The sequence below is a fragment of the Pipistrellus kuhlii genome, unplaced genomic scaffold (assembly GCF_014108245.1).
Source record: "Pipistrellus kuhlii isolate mPipKuh1 unplaced genomic scaffold, mPipKuh1.p scaffold_m20_p_3, whole genome shotgun sequence".
Classification (NCBI taxonomy): Eukaryota; Metazoa; Chordata; class Mammalia; order Chiroptera; family Vespertilionidae; genus Pipistrellus; species Pipistrellus kuhlii.
The window spans coordinates 171,579,149-171,604,114 of NW_023425529.1; the positions used below are offsets into that span (position 1 = coordinate 171,579,149).

Sequence of the window (24,966 nt, forward strand, 5' to 3'; positions counted from 1 at the left end):
TCATGACTGCATGGGTTGACATGTTGACATTTCCATTAGTCTGAAGAAGTTTCTTGCTGTCACTACAGAACGTGTTAACAGCTAAGACCCAGGTGGTCATGCCTAGAATGTCCTCTCTGTCATGTGATGGTGTGTATGGGGGTGGGGACATCATATTGCTTGGGTTTGGCCCCTTCAACAAGGAATACAGAGGCAAGAAGAACCAATAGGCAGAAGATGACTCAATAATAGACAATGAGGCCAAAGCAAAGCACAGACAAGATGATTGTGGGGTCCATGGAACACATTCCTATATTAGCACAACTGTCGCATGAACACAAAAGGTGCTGGTCTAACAGACTGAAATGTTAGTCTGCTGAGCAACACTCCCAGGTCTCCATAGAGTGGCATTTTTATTGCAGTATTTCGTTCATGGAAAATGAACAAAACTTTAAATAAATCACAATTACTTATTGCTTAGTATTTTGGATAAGTAATTCTTTAGTTTATCAGTACCCCCACGGCTTTCAAATGTGCATTCTTCAAATAGTTTCAGTTACATATACATTCTTTCTCCTGAACAATAAATTATATTCTTTTTTTAAAAAAAGAAAAAGATACATAATTTTAAAGAGAAGAAAAACAAAACAAAAAACATATATTTTTTTGACATTTACCTTAAACTTATATGAAAACAACTCTATGTTAGGTGCTTAAATATAAATAATAAAGGACATTATGTTATTTACAATGTTATACAGTAAGTTGAAAGAGTAAAAATCTGACATTAACTCATAAAGACAGTAAATGATTTAGGAAAACATCTAAGTAATGTACAGGATGTATTTACAAAAGAATATATAATAGAACGTGTGATATGTGGCCATTTCCCTTTGTTTGCATTTGTCTGCAGTGTTTCGTGGGCCTTTGTAGATAGAAATCTAATCTCTGTGGCTGGTGGAACACAGCCAGGGCTAAATGATAAAACCAGCCTTTCTTATTTTCACCATTGTGAGCTGTGCCCCTTTTAACTCCAGGCCATAAAAAAAAAGGAATAACTACTGAGCAAGTTACCCTGGATAAACTCCACCTGTATCAAGACAGTCACACTTAGACAAGGAAGATACAGCATGTTGGTGTCGGAAACACATTCACATACCCCCTGGTAGAGTTAGTTTGTAGAAAGCATGAGGCTGTCCAAGTACTCTTGGAAAAAAGTCATACCAGGCAAGAAGAGAGAGTAGGATAGTAAAGAAATCTTGAGTGAGAAAAAGAAGTTTGCATATACTATGTTCCATTGCATACCCCTCAGTTGGATATGATTTCTAGGCGGCAGAGAGGCTGTGGAACTTCTGGGCGATTACCCAAAAACCCACAGAAGCTTTTTCATCTGCTGGGAACATAGGTTCACCCTCCTTTGGATGGCCACAGCACTGCCTGAGTTTATAAATGGGGTGGTTGGTTGAGAGCCACGTGGCAGTTAAACATCATAGAGATGTCCCTGTGAACACAAATCTGGTGGCCGCAGCAAGTAGCCCTGAGGAGTCAGCTGGCCTTTCTTATCAAGGGAAGCTCTTGTTTTACAGGTAATGCTGCCCCGAATAATGCTCCCTCTGTGAGTGACTAGAATCAAGTTGGAAAGAAACTTTCCCTTTAGCCTAAGTTTTCATATATTTGTGTAACCTGAAAATTTACAACAATTTTCATGTTGTTCATTGCTCTCAATAGATTTTATTTATTCTTGAAATTATTCAGAATGAGACATGTGAGTACTCCTAAGTCTGTAGAATTTGAAACAAAAGTTGTAGTTTTAATTCATGATAGGAATTTTTTTATTGAAATAGTCTAAGACTGACTCAAAGGCAATATTAGAATAACTTATAGAACCTCTTTGGGTTGACTGTCTTCTTTCTCCTGCCGCGAGTTTACTCATTTCTACAGATCTGGGAAATCAGTGCAACTTCTGCAGCCTGACAGGGGCCTTTCCGTGTAGTTTAACAAGCTGATGAGGGCACTGCTGAGCACAGAGGAAGTGGTATGTGAACAATGAAGGGCAACTTGGGATATCAAATACTCAGAGTAACTTCAAAGACCTGCAGACAGGGATCTCTGTGGACTGTGGAAACATGTAGGAGGTCAGTGACATGACTCATGCCCAGCCTGCATTTTTCTCCTAAGACCTTCTTGCATGTTTCTTCTCCCCTTTACCTTTAACATAGAAATTTGGTGAAGTAATATGTTCAGTTCACCTGCCCACAAGAAGCAGTTACTCTCATTGACTTCATGCCTGGTATTTTGAACCCCTTGCTAACTTGTTTCCCATTTTATCACATGGCTCCCAGGAGTCTACTTGGAACCTCAGTAAAGCTTCAGCCAGATTCGGCAGGAATCAGGCAGGTCATGAATTGGGGACCTGCAATTTTTACAAAAAGCTATTATTTTCCTGAATTAGCAGTTCTTTCGAATGTTAATACCTATAGGCCTTCCTTGGATTTACAATCTTAAGAGAACATGCAACATTTAGACCCATCTGTCCTGTGAGAGTAAAGCAAAAACAAAAGAGGAAATGGGTGAGGCAGGCTGCGAAGCAAGAGGTCAGTACACAGGAGAGGGTCGTGTTTCTGCAGGGCAAAGTGCAATCTTTCCAACACTATTGGCATTGCCTGATGAAGCATCGCTCTCAGAAGGTTCTTACTAGTCACAAATCACATGCATGTTGGCCATTCCTGACAAAAATGTTCATGCATAGTCATGACCTAATCAAGGCAACATTGAAAAGCAAGAGAAAACTAATGAAGAGAAAGGAGTGGTCAACAAAACTGTTTAAAATTGCAACCCATGCCACACAGCTGCCCTTCACCTGTGTCTTCTATCAGTCCCTCCTTCTGGACACTCTATTTCCCTACAACGACCAGTCACCACTAGGCACAGCAGGCATGTTTCCCTCTAAGCATTTCAGACAAGTGCTGAGTGTGCTGTTGGAGCTGGGGTGTTTGTGCCATAGCATGTCTGTTTCCAGCCAAGAAGACAGAACCAATCACTAGCTCCAAAATCAGTGAAAAAGACAAGTCAGGAATGATTGCACCTTGTCCAGCCCTGGTCTGATCTTCAACTAGATGTGTTGTTGTGTCATTCCCCCAGAGAGAAAGTGATATTGAGTCCTCCGATAAGGTGTTGGTCTTACCCTGATAGCAAGCCAGAACCCATTCTTCTCTGCTACCCTTCAAACTGTTGCTTTTTGGTCAAGAAAAAATAAATTGAAATAAAATAAGTGATAGCTCCTCTTAGTGAGAGCAAGCTGTGTTCTGATGAATAATATAGGTGTGTGTGTGTGTTTTTAAATCACAATATTACTTTCTTCATAATAGTTAACATTACTTAATGCAGTTTCCTGCTGTAATTAATAGTAACATGCTGTTGGATCTACTATTATCTCAGAGCCCAGTGAAGCAAACCTTTGGCTGGCAGAGTAGACACGACTCATTTCATAGACTGAATACAAAAGAAAACTTCGTACAGAAGAGTATTTGGATGGATGTGCCATTACAAGACGTACTGATTGGGTGCTACTGTAAGCAAACGGAGGAACAGTTGCAAGTCTTGCAAATCATACATCCAGTCAACATCATAATGCAATGCACAAGAAGCCAGCGAAAACAGAATACATGGGAGGTTTTGCTGAAATACTGTGGAAAAGCAATCACGGTAATGGTACAAAACTTGCTCTCGACATAACATAACATAAAGGCACCATTGATATCTTTCTTGTTTGGAAATACTGTAAAAAATTGCTACATATGGCACATAACACATTTTTACATACATATATTTAATTTATAAAAGATTTTTTTTTCTCCTGTTTTCTATTTGCAGAACTGCTAAAATAAAATAAATTGTTTAATTTAAGGTGGAATACTTTATTATATAAAATAAAGTTTTACAGGTGTATCTATGTGTTTATTTAGGTTTTATACAGCGATAGGGTCTTGGTTAGCAATTACACTAGACAGCCTGGCCTGCAGATCCTCCTGTGTCGAGAAGCGGCCTGCTGGGTTAGTCCTGTTCTCGGCCAGGCGGAAGGCAGGTGCTGCCTCAAGACTGGCTGTCAGGGGGTTCTGTATGCCCAGGAAAGGGGTGGCTTCACCTACTCTTTCATCTTCTGTCTCGCTCTCTGAGTTACTGATCTCAGCGCTTGTGTTGCTGTCCATTTCCAACCTGTTGGCAATGTGGCCATTGGGCTTGGTTCTTTTGGCCCGTCGGCTATTGGTGAGTTTCTTAACAGGCTCTTGAGCTGGCTCGTACTCCTGGGTCGTCTCATACTCCTCATCCTCCACTATCCTCAAGGGGCTAGGGGGCAGGCTGCTGCTCTCATGCGCGGGATTGTGGTGGAAGGAGTTGAATTGCTGAGGGTGGTGGTCATACTTCTCCCGCAGCCGTGGTGGAGTCACCAGAAGCAGAGGTCTCTCTTCTTCCACAGAGGGGCTGACTGCCATCGAGGGCATGGACACCGTCGTGCTGGACACAGGTGCAGACATTTCCGAAGGGGGCGATTTGGGGGAGCTTGGCGTGTGGAAATCTACAGGTGACATACGAGCCGGGGTGGTCATTGCTGACACAAACCTGTGTGAGCACAGAATACCCCGCATAAGTGTGGTGGCATAAGAGGAGTCATAGAGTAGGGAGGGTAAGGGGAGAGAGTTCACGATATTATATAATCAAGAGACAAGGAATTTCTGTTCATCGTATGCTTCTTGATTTTTACACTAGGACAGTCAGTACCCTTGGAATCTAAAATAATGTAGCCAAGAGTTTCCTTACAGGAGTACATACATGCACAGATCAGCTACATGGCCTAGCTCATCAAAGCTTTAAGGATTTTCAATCTCATCATGATTTTAAATAAAAGCATGAGTCAAGGTCAGAGGGCACGAGGTCCTGGAAACCTGTCAGTTTGTAAGGACCAAGGCTGAGGGATTTGTAAAGGAAAGAAGTATTACTGAAATACTATACCTTCCTAAAGGCCAAGGGGTCTTAGAGAATGAAGCCCAAATGGGGAATGGAGGAAGATCTAAGATGAGTTGCTGAGAGCTGGATCTGCATGCATTTGGATCTGTGTGCCTTGTTTCTCCTTAGCTCAGCTATAAGGTTATGTCTTATGAAAAAAAAAGAGCATAGTGACTTAGATTTATTCCTGATAACAGTGTAACATATTTGTGTGCTTTAAATTTTTCCATGAAATGCTACTTTTTAACATTCAGTTTGCAACTATCCATCCCAGTGACCAAGACATCCAAAGGTAACCTGAGAGAACCTTACATTGGCTTCACATACCTGTGTTCAATCTTTGGTCTACCTTTCTTCCAAAATTTAGAGCTGCATCAGTCTTTGGCTTATCTTTGTGACTGCTCAAGGTCTGCTGTACCATATTACCTTATGTCATGTTATGGCTGATAATGCTCACTGAATCTTCTTGTCAAGACACTGAGTGCAATGTTTTTACCATATCATGCTTTACTCCATCCCCCTACCACTTCTGACATGGCACTGAAAAAAGATGTGACTTTTGAGAGTCACATTTCTCAGCTTCTGATAAAAATGTTACCAATGCATAGCACTAAATGACTCTTTTCTTCACATTGGTGTTCTCAGAGTTTGATTTGACATAACCTGTGATGACACAGGACAGCGCCATCTGAACATTAGTTAACAGGAACCTATTAACCTTCCTGCTTTCAGCCATGATTCAGAGTTATATGGATGTGAGATCTAGCTGTGTCTAAAATGGGAGAGTGTCTAGAGGTTGAAATATTTGGGGCCCGAATCTTCAGACTTTTGCTTTATGAATACTTAAATTAAGCTCTCTGAGAAATGCTAATTCAAATTCAACCAAACACATAAAAGTGATTTATCTTTTTCTCTCCAGGATCTCTAGGTTCAGGTATATATAGCAGTCCTAGAGACTATCTGGGATACTCAAGGAAGCCTACCACCGTAGGAAAATGTCATTCTTTAAAAATAAATGTCACATGTGGTGAGAAAGAATTTATCCCTAAACTCTTTTCAGGTTTCAAAAAAGAATAGATAGACTTTTTAAGTACATAAATGTATAAACAGAATAGATAGACTTTTTTTAAGTACATAAATGTATAGTTATATGTATATCTAAGAGTAATGCTTTAAACCAATTTTGGACAATATACCTTATTTTTCATTCATGAAAAGAGCAACCTTTAATTCCATAAAGCTTTGAAATACCATTTTGAGATATTTCATAGAAAGGCCATTCAATAGCAGGTTCTATATGACCTATAAGCTCAAAACTAGTCCTCTTTTGTTTTAAGTACTTCCCAAGCCAAGAGTAGAAAAAGTCTACCAAACTATTTCCCCCACGTAAATACCAAATACATATTTAACATTATGTAAAGCTTTGAACAAATAGTCAAATATTAGACTGAGATGACACAGTAAACAAACAGACAAAACCCCACTGGATTTGAAAACAAACAAGTGACAGCTTACAGGTAGGCTAGAAATGCTGGTTGGGTATAACTCTCTCCCAGTTTAGGTGAAAATGGATAAAGATAATCTATAAATTTAGTATTCCTATTAAGCATCTCTTTCAGTTTACTTTCCTCTGTTCTTTATTTTACCTTTGTTATAATTCCCCAGCCCAATCCAATGCCCCAGATAAAAAGCCAAAACATTCTGGAATAAAGGGCCACGTGAGAGGCAATATCTACTTTGAAAACCAACTGTGAAGACTGTCAGACGCAGCATATAAAAGATTTATTTATTCATCCCTTCTTGGAATTTCATAAAAGGGATAATCTATGGTGGAACACAAGCAATTGTTCCCCATGAGAGTCAGCAGTGACATAGCCCTTGATTTGGTTTAACTGAGGCTGGATGGTAAGTCGAGTTAGCACATGGAGAACATGAGATCAGTTTGACCAGAGTTTGGATAATTGGCAAATTGGAATTCTAGAAGGGTCCTTATCAATCACTGGTGTCATCTCTCTAAAGTGATAACTGAGGAAACAGATCCTGAGTGGGGCTGAGCCTAAGGCCAGACCTAGGAACTCCAAGTTGGCTGCACCTTCCACATCAAATCACTCCAGCTCGTTAAGAGTCTGTTGCCTGTCGGCCACTGGGACGAGGTGAGAAGCTCAGAAGAAATGAGTTCAGTCACACAGAAAGATGACTTCATCAACTAGGAGCACTCCTAGAACAGGCAACTGCTGCCCCTTATTCTCATTAGAGCAGATTTCCTTAGGTGAGACCGCAGGTGCTCATGGGGATTCGCTTACTGGGGTTCTTTCTCCTCTGCAGTAGCTTTGCCCTTCAGTTTTACCTTTCACTATGAGGAGAGTCTCGGTAGGAGTCAGGGGTTTCTCTGGCATGCCTGAGGAAGTTGTTACATTCACGAGGGCCTCCCATGCCATTAAGACGTCCTCTTGGGCCCCCCGTTGGGCTGCTGTGCCTACTGTTTTCTACCGATGACATCATGATTACAGAGTGGCTTTCAGAAATGATGCTTTCGGTGTGTCCGTTGCTCCAGCTAGAGGGGAAATGTGAAATGCAGAGATATTTTTTTAAGAAAATTATGTGCAAAAATGGAAATGAAGAGAATGATCAAACAAGTATTTCAAATTATCCATGAATCGATAGTTCACTATAACATTCTATTCTCCGAATAGAATTGTTATAAAGATACTTGCTATAGAAAGGATCTTGATTTAGATTGGTTTTGTAAGAACCAGGTTAGTCATTTGTTCACTCATTCAACACATTTATCAAATAGTGTTCTTTTAATCATTCTGATCTTGACAGCTTGGTTAAGGAAACACTTGCCCAAAGTGAGCTACATTTGGAAGTCTAGTGTTGCTTTTGGTTGCACTAGTGCTGCACTCAGATATTGGTCACCAGGGCATTTTCTAATTTAGGGTTCACCTATTTAATCAATTTCTCATGTGTATTTCTCAGGAAAATTTAATCAATGGGAGAAGCCAACTTCTAAGTATTATATAGCATCTAAGACAGAGTTTTCCCAGCATAGCAATTCAGTGAGTGGCTGGGCAAGAATAAAGACAATCTCTGGAATAGGGAACAACTCTTGAGGTAGGTATTATCTCCCTTTGTTTGATGATAAAAAAATTAAGGCTCAAATTTAAACAGCAATTACATGGCAGAGCCAGTGGATGTCCCAAGTCTGTTTTGTCCCCAACCATATGTTTAACTATATTGCACTGCCCCATACGTGTGTCCTATGCCTTTCTTAGGCAATGACAGCACAAGGACATTTACAAATATTCATTCTTGAAGAAACCACACAATGGTTTTTCTCTCATACCTGTGACTCGGAGTCTGGGTGACAGTAGTGGAATGATGAGTTGTCGAGGTATAGTGACTGGTGGAAAAAGATGTCTCCACTTCTCTTTCGACAATATGCTCACTAGAGATGACGTTTTTAGATACGTATTGCTGGATAAACAAAGAGACACAACTTGAAGGTTCATATAAGTCAAAACATTAACACTCTCACACACAAAAATCTGTTCTAGTACACATGATAAACAAATTTCTTCATAATAAATTTATTTTATCCAATGTCCAGATTTAAAAAAAAACAAAAACTATTTTGGTTACTGCAGCCTTTAGATTCAGTGAATGAAGTTAATAAGTTACTGCTCATTGTCTATTTTTTTAGTTTGTTTCCAGTTGATAACATGACTAGAATTCAGTAAAAATCTTTGTCCAATATTCATTTTGTGTCATGGTTGTTACAAAAGAAAGAAAAATTTGTTTAAAGTCTCTATATTTTGGATCTACCTCTGTTTTACAATTTCCTAGTGCCCACATTGCTCAAATGATACCACTGGAATTTTTAAATTGCCAGTAGTAAAAGTAGCAAGGCTGCTGAGAGATGGGAAGAATATATAGAAGTTGTTAAGGTCATACATACATCTTGAGAAAGCATATACAACATAGAGGATCCATATGCAATGCAAGTACATTTTATTGATATTTAATTTTCATCACCAAATCATAGTAGCTATTAACTGCCTTCTCAGCGGGAGAGGCACATTCTGAAGTTGTTTTTAAATGCTATTTGTATTTACACCAAATGAAGTTAAATAGAGGATGAGGCATGAAAAAGAATAACCTCAGATGAAATAGGGCTTTGTAATCTGATGGGCCATGAGTGCTAAAACAACCTGATATATTCATGGAAACTCCAAAAAGTGTAATATAAATTATTCTTGGAGTCCTAACTGGTTCTCATGGAGGAAAGGCTATTCCATGTGGATTCTCTGGGACGTGCGGCTAGCTGGCTTTAAGGAAAAGATGGTGGTGTCCACATAATGTGCTACTTTCAGTCTGTGTACCATTTCACTCTTGCTTCTGGAAGGCAGTGTAACTCAGTGTATCTAATGAACATAACATTTAACACTTACTCAACACTCATTGAATGCCACTGGGCTAAGTGTTTTATGTAGGTTCTCTTATTTAATGCTAGCAAGGACATCCTGACGTAGGTATCATTTTTAGGCCTGTTTCCATGATGAACAAATAGGGTTTAGAAAGGTTAAAACCTAAAGTCACACAGTGTATGAGCTATGAATGGAATCCAGGCAGTCGTTCCGCTTCCTACGTCTTGTAACATTCTTAGTGACAGCTTATAGGGCTGTCTGTAGTGAGTGCATTGATCGACCATGCACAACATTCTAATGAGTACTGATGGGAGTGGAAAGCAGCAAAGCATGCTCATGTCTTTGCACCTTTCTCTGCCAGTCTCCTGCGGGTCTCCACTACAAGACTTACTGATGGTTTAGTAACCATCCTCTCTGAACTTGGGTCCATGATATATTTGCTCCACACCAAATATACCTTTTTCTACAGAATAGAAAATGGTAGTGCAAGAGAATCTTCAACCTTTGCTTATAAAAAGTCAAAAATCAGAGAGAAATGAAGAAAACAGGAAGAATGATGGTGGAATCGGACTAGAAAGAGCAATACTTCTAAAGCTGGGGAAACTGAGTCCAGCTCTGGCCCTTCTCTGGAGGTTTGAAGGTGATATCAAAAGACTTTGCAGAATCTAATATTCTATGACTCAGTTATATTTCAAAGCCTGGTAAATTTTAAACAAAGGGCTTGAGTGGTTAAGGGTAGGTTTCGTTAGGAAGGTGTGGCTTCAAGTGGACAGAGTCAGGGAATAGGAAGGCAAATGTTCCAGTTTTGCTGAGAAGCAAGTTTGATAAGTCACTTGCCATTTCCCTGTGCTAATTTCTCCCTTTGTAAATCAGAATCTGCAAAGCATCAGGCACAGTGAAGCCTCACACAAAATCACTCTGCAGCCCTTCGCTCCGTTCTCAATGCTAATCAGTTATAGGCTGGAGAGGCCTTCATTTCCAAATTAGAAAAATAAAACATTTCCTTTGGATTCTTGCATCATCAATTTTCTAATTTTTCTTTGTGTTTTTCTTTTCTTTCTTCCAGCCATGGCCTCCCCGCAGAACAAACCCAACTTTATTATTATTCCAACCCCTTAATGAATACTAGAAGAGGAAATGTGCTGGTTTTACAGTAACCAAATCCACTTTAAAAAATGTCCCCATTATTTTCTTCGGGCAAAACGTTGGATTCCTGGAAGCTGTGGAGATTAATGGCAGCAGCTAAGAGCCTAAGAGCTTTTGAAAATAAACTTCCAGGTGCCTGGAACAGAGGGGAGATGCTCAGCGTATCCACAGGCCAGAGCCAACCTACATTGACCAGCTGGACGTTCTCGGAGGGTGGGTTGGGGTGGTGAGGCCCATTGGCGATGTTGACCATGTTGTTTCGCTCAGACCGAAGACTCTGCCGAAGCCGGTCGTGAAGCTTTTTCCGCTGTTTCCTGCGCATGGAAAAGGGAACATTTACTTTTTTTCTATTGCTTACATTTCTTATTTCAGCCAATTCCTTATTTCGCCAACACAGAACCCGGGCAGTGGCTTGGTGGTGAGGGAGGGGGGAGGAAGGGTGTGCCATTTCATCTTAGAATCTGCCTGTGAATCTACACATTCTCTTAACTAACAAATAGGTGTGAAAAGCTGAATGGGCTTCTTACAGAAATGAGACTGGACTGCAGAGAGAGAAGACAGAAAGAGGAGGAGATGGGATAATTCAGGTGGATATTTAGCTGAAACCCCATCTTCACCAACCCAGCCACCTGTGCCTAGGTCTTACAGGTGGTCATTTGTCTTAGGGAACAACTTGCGCTGGGCAATTGATAAAGCCGATTTCATCTTGGCCTGTAGAGTTCGCAGTTAGTTTTGAATCTGCGCATTTTCCGTGGTGTGTGTGCATGCATGGTGCTGTACATGAGTGAAAACGTGCCTATTTTGCCTGTAGATTTGGGCACAATTGTAACAAGATCATACTCTAGCGTAGGGGTGTCGAACTCAATCAGAGAAGGGGCCAAAATCTAAAATCCAGCCTAAATCGCGGGCCGAATGGTTTACTGAACAGTCATAAACTGTCATTGTGATGGAAACGCAGCGGAGTGCAGTGATGACAGCGCGGTGCGGGCCACATTGCAAGGCCTGGCGGGACGGATTTGGCCCGCGGGCCTTGTGTTTGACACATGTGCTCTAGCGACTTTTGTTTCTTATAACTAGATATTAAATATCTAAAAAGATATTTAAGGGAAGATGTTAAGGGTGGGGGGTAAGGGGGACAGAAGAAGGACCTATGTAATACTTTCAAAAATAAAGATTTAAGATAAAATAAATAAATAGCTCTTAAGGTGACTCCATGAAGGCTTCTCTCAGTCGTTTACTCAATCCTGGCACCCAGTTCTGGGGTTTTAGGAAAACACAATCTATGCCCTGGATTTTAGGGAATAAAAGCACTGTCTTTATTCCTCAACACAACATTCAGATCATAATACTATCCCCTTGACTCGCTTTGGCAAGAACATGTATGTGATGAAGCCACAAGACTTGAAGTGGAGGTCATATGTCAGAAAGTGGAGGGAATTTGTGTCACAAAGTGATTACATTTGTGAATATGGACCTCATTTAAAGGACCAAAAACAGTGAACACAAATCTACTCTAATGTTTTCCCTTTTGTTCTTTCAAAGCAAGTTTCACTTGCGTTTCCTCTCAGAAGATCCCTTTTGTGCATCGCACACTCTTGAGCATCTAAGCTGGAAACTTCATGGGACAGGATTAAAGAAATAATCAGGATAATGCTCAGAAAATGGCAACTCAAATGCCACCAAGCGTTTCCCTTAGCTTCTAAAGGTAATTGCAAACTGGACATGTCCCCAGCAGTGTTTGACAAGCGCACTTCTTGCCCCCACCACCCTCCTCTCTCTCTCTCTCTCTCTCTCACACACACACACACACACATACACACACACACACACACACACACACACACACACACGCACACATATGGGCCCCAGTCAAGCCTGACCGTCCAACCAACCCTCTCTCTGGTCAGAGGGCTGTGGTCACTCATCAGAAGTCTTCTCAACATTTCCACACCAATAGGCAGTGCTTTCTAATTATGTGGTTAGGAAAGGTGCTCAAATAGATGATTCAGAAAAAAAAAAAAAAAAAAAAACTAAGGGGAAAAGCCCCTCCATAGCGCCCCCCCTCCCTCCCCCCAAGACAGGCTGTGGAGATAGGTTTCTGCCAGGCCTTGCGGGCTGCCCTGTCTGTGTGGCGGGAAGGAGCAGCGCGGAGGAGGAAGGTTTACTTGGTTTTGCAGTAGGCCACCACACACATGATGCCGACCACCAGCAGGGCGATGCAGATGCCAGTGATGGTCAACACCCTCTTCTGGTAGAGCTCCTCTGCTTCTGGAAAGGGATGAGAGCAGACGTCACCAAAGGCCCCTGACCCTTGCCAGGGTTTACAAGCGAACGGTTGACATGCTACATGGCACTATCCATGGTTACAAGAAATAAATATGTGACAATTCATTACTATTGCAAACATACTTAAGGTACAGCATCACACTGCTCTACATTGTGAGTATAAAACGGCAAAGCCAGATGGGGCCATTTAAATAAAAAACAGTATGCCATAATATTTTAATTATAATTATTTTAATTATAAGCTATTGATACATATGTATTAAACTAGCAAATCATAAACATTGATTGTAAGATAACCATTTGGTTAAAACTGTACTTTTTATTTACTTATTTTTAATATCTTGCAAACATCTCTTGCAAAGACAACAGGAATCAATGCCAATGAAAGGAGCTGGGTTTGGCATCACTGGGACCCTCCTGTCTTCCCTTCTTTCTCCACCCCTAGTCCCTTTTGATTTCCCAGCTATTGTATATTCCAGTGGTCTTTACAAAGAACCATTTATAAATGAATGAAATAAACTCAAAGACATCTGCAAACATGAGCTTGGCTTGTAGTGAGCAACCCAATTGGGGCAGGATCCCTATTATTTCACAGTAAAATGTGAACATAAGCCAGAGGATGTAAGACACTGTCTCAGAGAAAATCCAATCTGGTGGCTAAGACAGTCCTGGGCCAAGGTGAAGGCTGCTCTTTGGAGGACAATTATTATTACGTCACCAATTGCACTTAGAGAACTCATCTCTCTGTATAAAGGAATAACTAGCACAAATAATATACATTCCTGCATTGACCAACATGGCGAATTAGCTAATGTAGATAACACCCAGGAGGTGTGATAGTTAGAATTTTGAAGTAAAGGTACTATTGTACCCCAAATGCAACCAATCTCTTACGCATGTAAGTCTTTCTATTTCCAAACCAGTTTTTTTTGGGTCAGACAATTTGATTCTATGGTAGATCAGGTTCTTAACAAGATGGGCTAATGTAATGGTGAACCTGATTCCTTAGGAGCTGAACTTCCAACCATTCTAGTTACACTTATTGGAAGAGAGTGCACAGGTGACTGAGAAAGAGAACTCAACCAGCGCATAACAAGCAGGGTCAGCTATGCTTGGTTTTCTGATTAACAAGCTGGTCAAGATCTGGGGGATATTATACAAATGAAAGCCTCTTATCTGGACATCAACACGGGCCTTCTGAACATTTCCAGTTGACATTCTCAGTCTCAGTGACCACACCTCTCTTCTTTATTGAAAGAGAGCAATTTGCAGGAAGTTTCCTTGAAGTGAAAAAGTGCATTTTAATTTCTGCGACACGGTGGGCCTTATCATTATACAAAACATTTCCTACAAGCCAAGCCCACGGTAATCAAATTCCAGTTAACAGGTCAGGAACATTTGTCAAATCAAATTAATAGAGCACTGATTATTAACAGGAGGAGGAGGAGGAGAACAGAAGTCAGTGGGTAAAAGACTAGAATGCCACAGAGATTAGACAAAAACAAACCAGAAGGGATGGAAGTGGGAAGGAAAAACAAACCGAGGAGGACAGACAGACTGACAGAATGACTGAGAGAGGGAGGCAGTCAGGGTCAAGGCAAAACAAGGTTAGAAGTGGAGGAGTCATCTGAAGTCCCTGGCCCAGCATGCCTGACACTAAGGGAGGAAAAAGAAACAAATAAAACCAGAGGGAGGAGGAAATGCTCAGGGAGGAAGCAAAGGTGGATGCAAAGGTGGAAGGGTTACCCCATACAGCATAACTCCTAACCTAGGCTGGCCAGCACAGGGAAGCCACGATTAGGAAGCCAAGCAGCTGGTGCACTGCGGTGCGACAATGAACCAGGAGTCATAGGAGTGCTGCCACATATTTTTGTGCCACAAAAGTCAAGTGAGGAGTGGAATGTGAATGCTTATGTGTTAATTGCTTGTGTCTACTGCCTCTCCTCCCCCATAGCCACAGGACAGGGAATTCCATTTTATGGGGTGCTAATCTGTGAGCTGGGCAACTGGAGCCTCCTCCCTGACCTGGCATCCAGATCAGCATTCAGCATCTATGCCAAGAAGCAGAGGCAGCACCTCCCCGCTGGTCCTCCAGGGGACCCAGGACAAGGAGCAAGTCTCCTTTTGTTACTGCTAGCTGGGTAAGAAATCGCAGTGTACGAGTATTATTGCCAAGAAAATGATGACCCTGCCTTCTGTGTCCTTTTTCACTCCCTTTATTTTTTCTTCTTTTTTAAAATAGGAAGGGGCTTGGTTGTGTTGACATCTTCACTTTGTATCTTTAGGAACACTGGGACATTGTTTCTGCAAACTAAAAAAAAAATAAAAAAAAAAAATAAAAAATGGGCTCTATCCAAGGACTAAAAGAAGACCAAGCATCACGTGTACTCTCAGGGATTCTCTTGCCCAAGTTTTTTATTGTTAATAATAAAAGAGTAGATGGACCTGGGTTTGTGACTACATGGCATTCTACCTATGCTCTGTAGGAAGCCATGCATTTCCCTGTGAGATCAATCATGGCAATGAAAGGGCAGCACAGTCAAGGCCAAGGGGGAAAGCAAAAGTGCTAAGTGAAAGCCAAGGCCCAGAGAACAGAGACGTGGGACTAGGATTCCGTATTCACTTCAGCACTTATTGACTGCCTTACATGTTTCTCCTCTGTTTCTGTTGGATTTTCCAATGATTTCCTAGATCAGGTGGCCCCCACAAGATGAATATGTTAAGAGAAAAATACTCCATGAAAAAATCATATAAATACCCTACCCCCCTTTTTTTCTCCTTATTTTTTTTTCTCCTAGTGTAATGGGGACAATAGGGCAACAGTAAATTAAAGGCAGTGCTGAAAGAGAGGAGCCCTTGGCCCAATTGGCAGCTCTGCCGTAATGGATGGAAATGCTGCTGAGACTCTGCTCTTTGGTTTGGCTGGACATTCAAGGGAATCAGATTGAGCATGCTTTTCAGTAAGATCTGGCCAGGCCAAGAGACAGAGGCCTTGTCTTTCTCAATTTAATTGACCTTTAAGGTCTGACTTTCCTTAAGGATAGACTGGTCTGGTCTTGGGACTGTGGAGTCTTTATTAACTCTTAAGAGCTTACTTACTAAAGGCGAAGTGGTATATCTGAACTACCCTTACCTTACTGCATTGCTCAGGAATGAGAATAATAAATTCTATAGTCAGACTCTAGTGTGATAAAGTAGTTAAGATGCTGTTAGGGAGAAGAAGGGAGGTGATGGTGAAATGCTCTTCCTCCATGCAGGAAAGGCCAATAAGCCTTTTCAGAAGTAAGTGGGTCAATTTTACCTCAAGGGCAGTAACCCATAAAGGTAACTTCCTTCATGTAGGTGACCTGCTACTCAAGTGCCATTGGTAGACCCTCTCTTGCCTCTCACTTTTGGGAGGTGTTCTCTGGTGTTCAAAGATCACATATAAATGTGGGGGGAGGGGTTTCCTCATTAAATGATTTTTCTCTTAGAAGATTTTTGGAGGAAGAGACAATTAATTGGGTTTCTATTCCTGCACCTGGTAGAGCCTGTGACAGCCTGGTTTCCCACAAATACTGAAAAGTGTATTAGCTGTCAACTGTGAGGTTGTCAGCCAAAATGAAAGAGCAGTTGGAGGGTGCCCTCCCTGCATGATGTCACTGACATCATGGATGGGAGGAGATATCCTGTTAATCAGGACACGGTTGGCCCATTACCATTCCAGGGCTGTGTGCAGTGTTCATGAAGCCTGGTGCCTGTGCAGTGGAGCCTCTGGGAAGGCAGCACGGCTTCCCCTCCTCCCAAGACTGGCCCTTTCTACCAACTATCCAGGAAGAAAGCCTCCAGAAAGAGCATGCTCCAAATTCATATGCTCCCTAGGAGGTATTTGATGTTTACAGTATCTGATTACTTGTCTGGATAATCTTAGTGACTCAAGTTTAATTCCATTAGCACTAGAATTTCCACCTAAAATAGCACAAGGCTTCTATCTTTCTGTTTTCTATTTCCTTGCTTAGGAGATAATGAAGCTGACTAGAGTCATGCTTGAATAGCTCCAGAAAATCAGAGCAATTCATGTCTGTCCATATCATATTGTTTTGCAATGTAAGGATTTTCCATTACTATATTGCATATGATTTTTATATTGTATGTCAAACTCCCATAAGTCTAAGATGTGGTGTTTGTCTAGGGCGAATTATTTAAAACTTCTTTGGTTCCCAGGCCTCTGGCTTGGTACCTCCTGTAGCTTTGTGTATCATTCCAACTTACCCCAGCTCTTAAACAACAGCATGGCCAGATCCAATCAGTGGATCAAAGAACGTGGGATGTATGTGAATTTGCAGGTAGGTGAGGTGATTTTTGAACTCTAAGTGAAGCTTGGGAATCTAAAAGCTGCTGTGCTCAGTAACATTTTGGGTAGACTAATCATAGATTGAAAATGGAAAAATCATTTTAGTTATAGCTGTATGATCCCTTCTAAAGGAAAAGGAAATTAGTTAGGAACTGAAAGGTAAGAGAAGGGAGGGAAAAAGATTACAGCTCATAGGCTCTACATTCTGCAGGCTAAAAGGAATGATGATTGGTCCATACCCATAAATTCAATCCCAAGATGCTCTGCCAATGCAGAAAGTTGACAAAAAAAGAAAAAAAAAAAGGGAAAAAGTTTCAGAAAAGAGCAATACACTGCACTCCAAAAAACACATTACACATGACTACTACTGCTCTCTGTGCGTGCACACTGAACAGGACAAATGGTGGTTGTTAGTGAAGCAGTGCTCAGGTAAGCCTCCAGGAGTCCACAAAAGGAACTTCTCTTTTAAGGGGTGTGCAAATATCAGCACACTGTGACTTTATTAACCCTTAAAGAACCTCACTGAGGGAGAAGTTGTATAGCTGAACTATCTATCCTCTATGCTCCTGCTCCCATGTTGCTTAGGAATAGAAATACCATACTTATAATTACAAAAGACATTTGGCATTACTTCATTCCTGTCTTTTTAAAAGGTAGAGGCAAAGTTCCACGTAGATAAAATGATTGGTTAATTTTATTACTCCCTCAAGTAACAGAGAACCAATTAGGCAATCACTCCACAGTGCTGAGGTCTGATGCCCAGCTGCCAGCCAACAGGCACTGGTATCCAGAGGACCAGCGGACAGGCCAGGAAGGGAACTTAGAGGTATGAGCCCTCAGCCTGCACTCCAGAAGAGGTGTCTGGATTGCAGGCCTGGCAGGACCTGTATGGACTGGAATGGTTAAAAGAGGGACTTAGGCAAAGAAGCAAATAGCCCTAGAAATGACACTTTCCATCCTTGAAACAAAAATGATTGATCAAATCCCACCAGATGGGGCCCTTCAGGAGCGCACAGTGTGGTGGCCAGGCAGGGCCAGAATGAAGACAGAGGTCAGGAGTCTACATTCCTCCCTTGGATCCCTAATTAGAGAGGCACCAGGGCGGTCTGCCAATATGACAAAACACCTCTTAAGTTTGAAACCATGTGGCCCAGGGTGATTTCTCTTACAAAGCCATCAGTTTGTACCTGGACAAAGCGCCCCCTACAGAGAGGTTAGAGTAGGAGCTAAGAGAGCTGGAGTCTTCCTGGTATCAGGACCGGCCTCTGCCATTTGCCTGCTCAGTGACTTTGGACTAGTTCATTTCTCATTGACACATGCCTCACAGGGTGAGCCTATGGAGTAAAGAAACCCTGAAATGGGTCGGCAGGTGGCCAAAGCGTTTAACAGCTTGGAGAACATTCTCGTCTGGATGTCCCCCTTGGGCTAGTTGCTGCATGGAGGTTTACTTTTGACTAATTTCATAGCCAGGAAAACTCTGAAAGCTCCTGGGACACTTCAAGAATTTAGACTTTAACAACTCGCCACCTCTTAAGAAAATGAGCTTTTACAGATTAAAAAATAAAATAAAATAGTTCATTGAGTTACAATGATAAAGAAAGGCACCAGATATAATAGGGAATCCCTCTGCCTGGGGTCCAGGGTACTCAAGCAAATAACTACATTTTTCATAAATTAAAAGCCAGAGGAAATAGGGTTGATTTGGCTGCACAATGTTCACAGCAAAACAAATGTATTCAAATCAAAATAAATGTCTCTTGCCTTTGTGCAACTATTTGACAAATGGACTTTTATTTTTTCCTTCAACTTGTTCCCTTCAAGTAAACTTTGGAATGCCAGGCATTACAATTTCATGTTTGGAGGAAGTGATAATAAATTTCCTTACACATTTTCATGAGGAGGTGACTCAAAATTTCTCTCTACAACTCTCTCCACCTCTTGCCTTTTCCTCTTACTAGTCAGTAACAATTTAAGGGTTAAAAAATCAAGAAATATCTATAGAAACTCTTCCCAGAGAATCATTACTCCATGCCTACGTGAACACTGCTAATGATCCATATTAGGTGCATAGAAAGCTTGGTTAAGTCTTCAATAAAATTAGTAGCATGCCCATGCATACATATTACTGCATTTACATTTATAGGTAAGTCTGTGAGCCTAACTATAATTTCATTTCACGGGAAGTCATTCATATCAGGCAGCTCCAATTTCAAATAATTCAAAGGGAAATTGGTACTTAAAATTGGAATCTCTTCTGGCCATAAGCCCTAACAAGGAAACAAGCAGAGGAAACATGCATCAGTCATTCTAGACCTGGAGCACACACTCCCGTAATTTATTTTTACTATCAGTGGCTACGTTTCTTTCTTGTGAGTCAAGAAAAGCATAATACACAAACACTTTTCATTACATAAAGAGGTTATTACTTTCTATCTATTCTACTTAATCTAATGTTGGCTTGGGCTCATTATGCATCATATGCTTCCTATTGAATGTCTGCCTAGCTACTCTATTTTTCAAATTAAATTAATAATTCAAAAACACACAGGTTACTGTAAACAATTCTGTTTCCTTTTCTACATGTGATTTCCTGCTGTGCAGTAAGCAATATAAAAATTTAATTTAAATCCGAGAATCTTCAGAAACTATTAAATATTGACTTTGCTTTATAAAGGATTTTATAATTGTTTGAAGAAAACTGATTAACCTGCAGGTTAATTTAAATTTTCTATTTCATTAGTGAAATGAACAGTGAAATAGAAAAAACTTTCTTTTGCCGAAGTTACCTGTTCATGCAATTACGGTTTCTGTTAAAATTTGAAGACATTCGGGGTTTTATTCTTTAACATCCTGGGTCTCTTTATGGAAATAATCTCAGAGACTTGAGTATAATCTTGCTTTTCTGCACCTCTGAAGTTTCTAAAGAGTTCTGTCAATGTCAATTCTAAACGGGACCAATTTCAGGTCTGACTTTTAATTTTCAACTTACCTTTACAAATGTAATAGGAGACTCTCTCCTTACTCCGGTTTCCATGCGCACAAGAGCACACTCACAAACACAGCAAAATCTCACTACACTTGGGTGGAATTCGTGATAATTTTGTTGGAGATTGAGTGTGCCTTTATTCTACTGTTAGCAAGATACATGTTTGATAAATGAATGAATAACTTGTTTTTAAAGATTTAGAAATCAACTTAAGTAATTTGTGCAGTAGTAATCTATGACTCAAAATGACTTTTAAGGATATCTGCTAAGTTTACTCATTCTGAGAACAGGCCTAAAAGTTCTAAAACTGCACTATTTAAAAATATTCTATAGTCTGGGCTATTCTGTAATTACTTCTTATTGTATGTTAGCTTATATAACATACTTGCCCCATATTTCCTCTAACTATTGAAGCCTTCAATGTCCCCCCCTCCCCCCCATAAAGTCTATAAATTGATTATGGATTGCCTGCACACACACACACACACACACACACACACACACGATGAACACAATCCTTTGAAGCAGGAAGTGTGTCCATAGGTCAAATTTGAAGCTGACTAGCCTTGGCAATATTTTCCTAGGAAGCACTATAAATATATTTTATTTAAAGGGACATGGCTTCCTTCACAAAAGCCATATAAAATAAACATTTGTTCCATTCTTTTTATAATTTAAATCAGTTTTGATAAATCAATAAAAGGCCTCATAGGAAAATCTGACCAGAAAAGTTGCATCAAATCCTAATAATGTAATTTATGTGTTAATAAGCATTATAAAAGTTGGACATTCTTTTAGAATATTATTTTTCCATTGGAAATGTGGTTTGGCACATTATAAAAAAAACAGTTCTCTGTAAAGCTAGGGAATATCTTTTCTTTTAAAATTTATGTTCTGTGTTTCAGATTTTAGGAACACTAACAAGTACATTTTAAACATTACCACTGTGGCTATGTTTTTTATTCTTTGTGCAGCCTTCATTGCTACTGAACATAAAGTTCTTAGAACAGCAAACATCTATTTTCCTGCCTTCTCCGGGGGAGTGTGCAGAAATAAACACTGAGAATTTACGACATGGAGGTTAGAAAATTAACTCGAGGCTAGGCAAGTTTGGGAAGTGGTTTCTGATCAGAGGGCCTTGCTTTTCTGGGCACAAGGCAGCACTGAGGCACAGTCATTGCAGATTCTGCTCATAAATGTGCTTCAGATCGATCTTTGTTAAATCAGGTTAAGTGGGAATGCTGCTTTCCTGGATGTCTTCCAAAAGCTCACGGAAGAATTTGTTCAAGGAGTCACATTTTGATTAAATACACAGTGTGGCTCTCTTTAAATAATATCTTAGGAAAGAAAATGCTCTCAAAGAGAAGTTGAGAGTATTTTCCCTGGTTATAACTGTCAAATCCAATGGCATTATTATTTTTAGCATATCTTCATTTGTAATGCTTTTCTCTATGCAGTGGCCCAATATTGCCTTCAGTGCACAAAAAAATTATATAACAACCAAAACTTTTACTATAATGCAAATGTTCAGAATTTTCATTAAATTATAAAATATAATTTCATTGTATTTATACAGTTACATGGACTTGCTAAATCTATATTGTTTGAATACCAACACATAATTACTAAAAGGAATGGCTTTAATATATAAGTTATCTTATTTCTATTTTCACTTTTCATCTTACCTACTTTTGAAAAATTAATCTATAGCTATGGAGAGAAAAATTATGTTCACTAAATGTATACGATTTTAAGATTTGCCAATAAAGTAAAAATTGCATTTGAAAACTTAGTGATATCAATTTACCAATTTTTATAGCAGGAAATGGCCAAAAAATAATTGATATGAAGCCCATGTAAATATATAATTAATACCATTTCACTCAATAAATGATTCAATATTATGTGTCTCATCTCCCCCTGATGCAAGGGGAATTTATTTTTCAATGGCACTTATTATTATTCTAGGACTGTTAACCTGAGGGACTGACTCTTATTCGCTGCGTGTATTTGAATAAGGATAAATCCATTCTTTTAGGACCCCCAAATGACCAGCTCCTGTCACTGTTTCTTGTGTCACATAAACTTACACTGCAATGAGCTATGTGTAATATTCAGGGTGAGCAACTGACACTCTAAATCAGAGGTGGACAAATCCAGCCCACCGCCTGTTTTTTATAAATAAAGTTTTAATAGTATAGAACCATGCTAATTATTTTATGCACTGTCTATGGCTGCTTTTGTGTCACAATGGTAGAGTTAAGTCAGTATTTACTGCCTGATCCCTTACAGGAAAAAAAAAATTGTCAACCTTTGATCTAAATGGATAGCTTCATGGAATCCATGTTAAATACAATACTTTGGAAGCCGCAGAATTAAAAGCTATAGTCTCAATTCACAATAGAATGACAAGTACTACATAGTTCAGTTATTCATGCCATTATATGCAACATGAATTTCATTGTTTAAGAATGATGCTCAAGAAGCTATAGGAACCCACTAACATTTCTCAGTTCTGCAATAAATAATATATTATCTTAGCCCAGCCAGTGTGCGTCAGTGGTTGAGCATTGACCTATGAATCAGGAGGTCTCAGTTTGATTCCCAGTCACAGCACATATCCAAGTTGTGGGCTCAATCTTCAATGGGGGGCATGCAGAAGGCAGCCGGTCAATTATCCTCTCTCATCATTGACATTTCTATCTCTCTTTCCCTCTCCCTTCTTCTCTGAAATCATTAAAAATGTATTTTTAAAATAGAGGTGAACTGTTATATTTCAAAGTAAATAATATTTAAAAATCTATTTTCCCTTAAAATTACCATTTAAACTAGCAATAAAGATATACTAACATAAACAAATGATCATTTAAACTAGATCTGAATCACTTGTTTCCTAAGCAACATAAGTAGAAGCCAGGCTCTCTCATTTGCTGTGAAATGTTTGTTTATTATTAATTTTCCTACTCAGTGCTTTTTTTTTTTTTTTTTTTTTCTAATACCTAAATGCAAACTGCTGGTTAATGAAGAAAAACATCTGAACTCTTTTTATTATGTTTATTCGTTATAAATACATTCTGAAACCAAATTTAACTTACCATCATTTCAAGTGCATACTGGTTACAACTTAGAAACATCTTTCTCAGGATGTTGTCATTTTATAAAGAAGATGGACTGTTCAGTGGAATGCTTTTATTTTATCAATAAAAGTGAGACTTTTCAATGCCTTTATTATAAACGCACTGCTTGATATTGACTATTATTGTGTATCACATTATCAAATATCAATTTCAGAAACATTGGGAGCCTCACACACCTATTCCGTTCTCAGAGCAACTAGCCATGAACAGAGGAAGTAATACAATCACTTTTGTTAATGGTCTCATGCGACAGGCAGAGGCAGTCAATGTTAGACCTGGTCACACACATCTAGCTCTAGGTGAAATCTGAGGGGAGATGCAGCAACAAGAAAGCAGCACCGACTGAGCATGCTCCTATTCAGGCAGAGACAGAAAGGGAGTGGACGTACTGTAGAAGCTGGCCATTACGTAGTTTTGGCAACGATCACCAGTAAACTCATTTGGGCACCTGAGAGAAGAAACAAAAAACAATGGTAGAAAAAAACAGAGAAAAAGAGAAGAGGTGAATATATGCTAGAAAGAAGCTCCTTCAGTGTCATTTGACCGAACTTGGTGAGTTCACTCTCAGGAACGGAGTCTTTGTCCTAATCATGGTTTTCAGACTCTGGTGTTTTCCCCAAAGGGTGAGAAATCTGGACCAAATGCAGTCCTCGCGTTTGTATGACAGAAAGATCCCAGTATTTTAAGTGACTTCTTTCTTTCAAAGGGAGCCACTTAAAATGAAAACATAATCTCAGTTTTCCATTTGATAACTTCTGTCACACATTTGGAAGGACAGTTTTATTTGGTTGGCCTGCCTGCCATGGTTGCCAGCATCACTGGCCACTCTGGTGGGTCATTCTTTTAAACTGATTATCTTTGGGGCCCATGTTGTGAGATAGCTGAAGAAGGTCAGATTCAATGGTGTATGCCCCGAGTGGTGAAACCATAATTTGAACAAAAGGAATCCGTTACAACTGAGCTGTAATAACACCAAGTGGTAGTGCTTGTTGCTGTAGTTTGGGGGGAAAAACAAATTTCAGATTATTTTAACATACTTTCTTGGTTTTGGACTTTCATGGGCACATTCTCAGTACATCTTGCTCCAGTGAATCCAGGTTGGCACCTAGAGGGCAAAAATGTGATAAGCAATAGAACGCTAAGGACATTGAACTTTCAGACTGGAATTTTTCCTCCTACGGAATATGGAGATTCCTACAAATGACCTGGTGACTGAACAACATAAAGAAAAGAAGAGACAAAACACTTAGAAAACCATGTACCATGAAAACTGTGGGGTATATACTTTTGTTGTTATTGAAATGCTTCATTCTTCATAGATTAACTGAAATTTAACTAGAGGGAGGTTGGAAAGTTGGATGGGGCTGGCAAGACCTGGGCAGCTAACTCATTTTCCCTTTGGCATTTCCTTATTTGCCACTGATCCTTGACTCTTCCTGTGTTAATAAGAGTAACCATTTTGTAAGGAATATAAATATCTAATCACTATTTTTACACCTGAAACTAATATAATATTTTATTGCCAACTGTCATTGAAAATAACTTTAAAAAAATACTAGTTTTGGTGAGAGCTTACATAGCTCCACCCATAACCTTCAATTATTTAAATCAATCTGAGCTTTTACTTTTATAAATACTCAATTTTGCACTTATTTCATAGGTTTTTTT

At 39.8% G+C, this 24,966-nt stretch overlaps 1 protein-coding gene across 20 annotated transcripts in view; it reads right to left on the reverse strand.

Moving 5' to 3' along the window:
- Positions 1-449: 449 nt before the first annotated feature.
- NRG1 (neuregulin 1) overlaps positions 450-24,966 on the reverse strand; it is a 955,286-nt gene continuing 930,769 nt past the window's right edge. For 5 of the 20 annotated variants that reach the window (XM_036458252.2, XM_045588892.1, XM_045588889.1 and 2 more), the window contains 7 exons: positions 23,688-23,746; positions 17,415-17,438; positions 12,722-12,824; positions 10,744-10,870; positions 8,330-8,460; positions 7,331-7,537; positions 450-4,599 (listed from right to left, as the gene is read on the reverse strand). In XM_036458252.2, the coding sequence (XP_036314145.1) occupies positions 3,948-4,599; positions 7,331-7,537; positions 8,330-8,460; positions 10,744-10,870; positions 12,722-12,824; positions 17,415-17,438; positions 23,688-23,746 (1,303 nt within the window). In that variant the 3' untranslated portion in view covers positions 450-3,947. Of the gene's footprint in view, positions 4,600-4,989; positions 5,132-7,286; positions 7,538-8,329; positions 8,461-10,743; positions 10,871-12,721; positions 12,825-17,414; positions 17,439-23,256; positions 23,646-23,687; positions 23,747-24,335; positions 24,404-24,966 lie in introns of those variants that run through there. The other 15 variants (XM_045588890.1, XM_036458255.2, XM_036458254.2 and 12 more) reach the window with 11 other exon arrangements.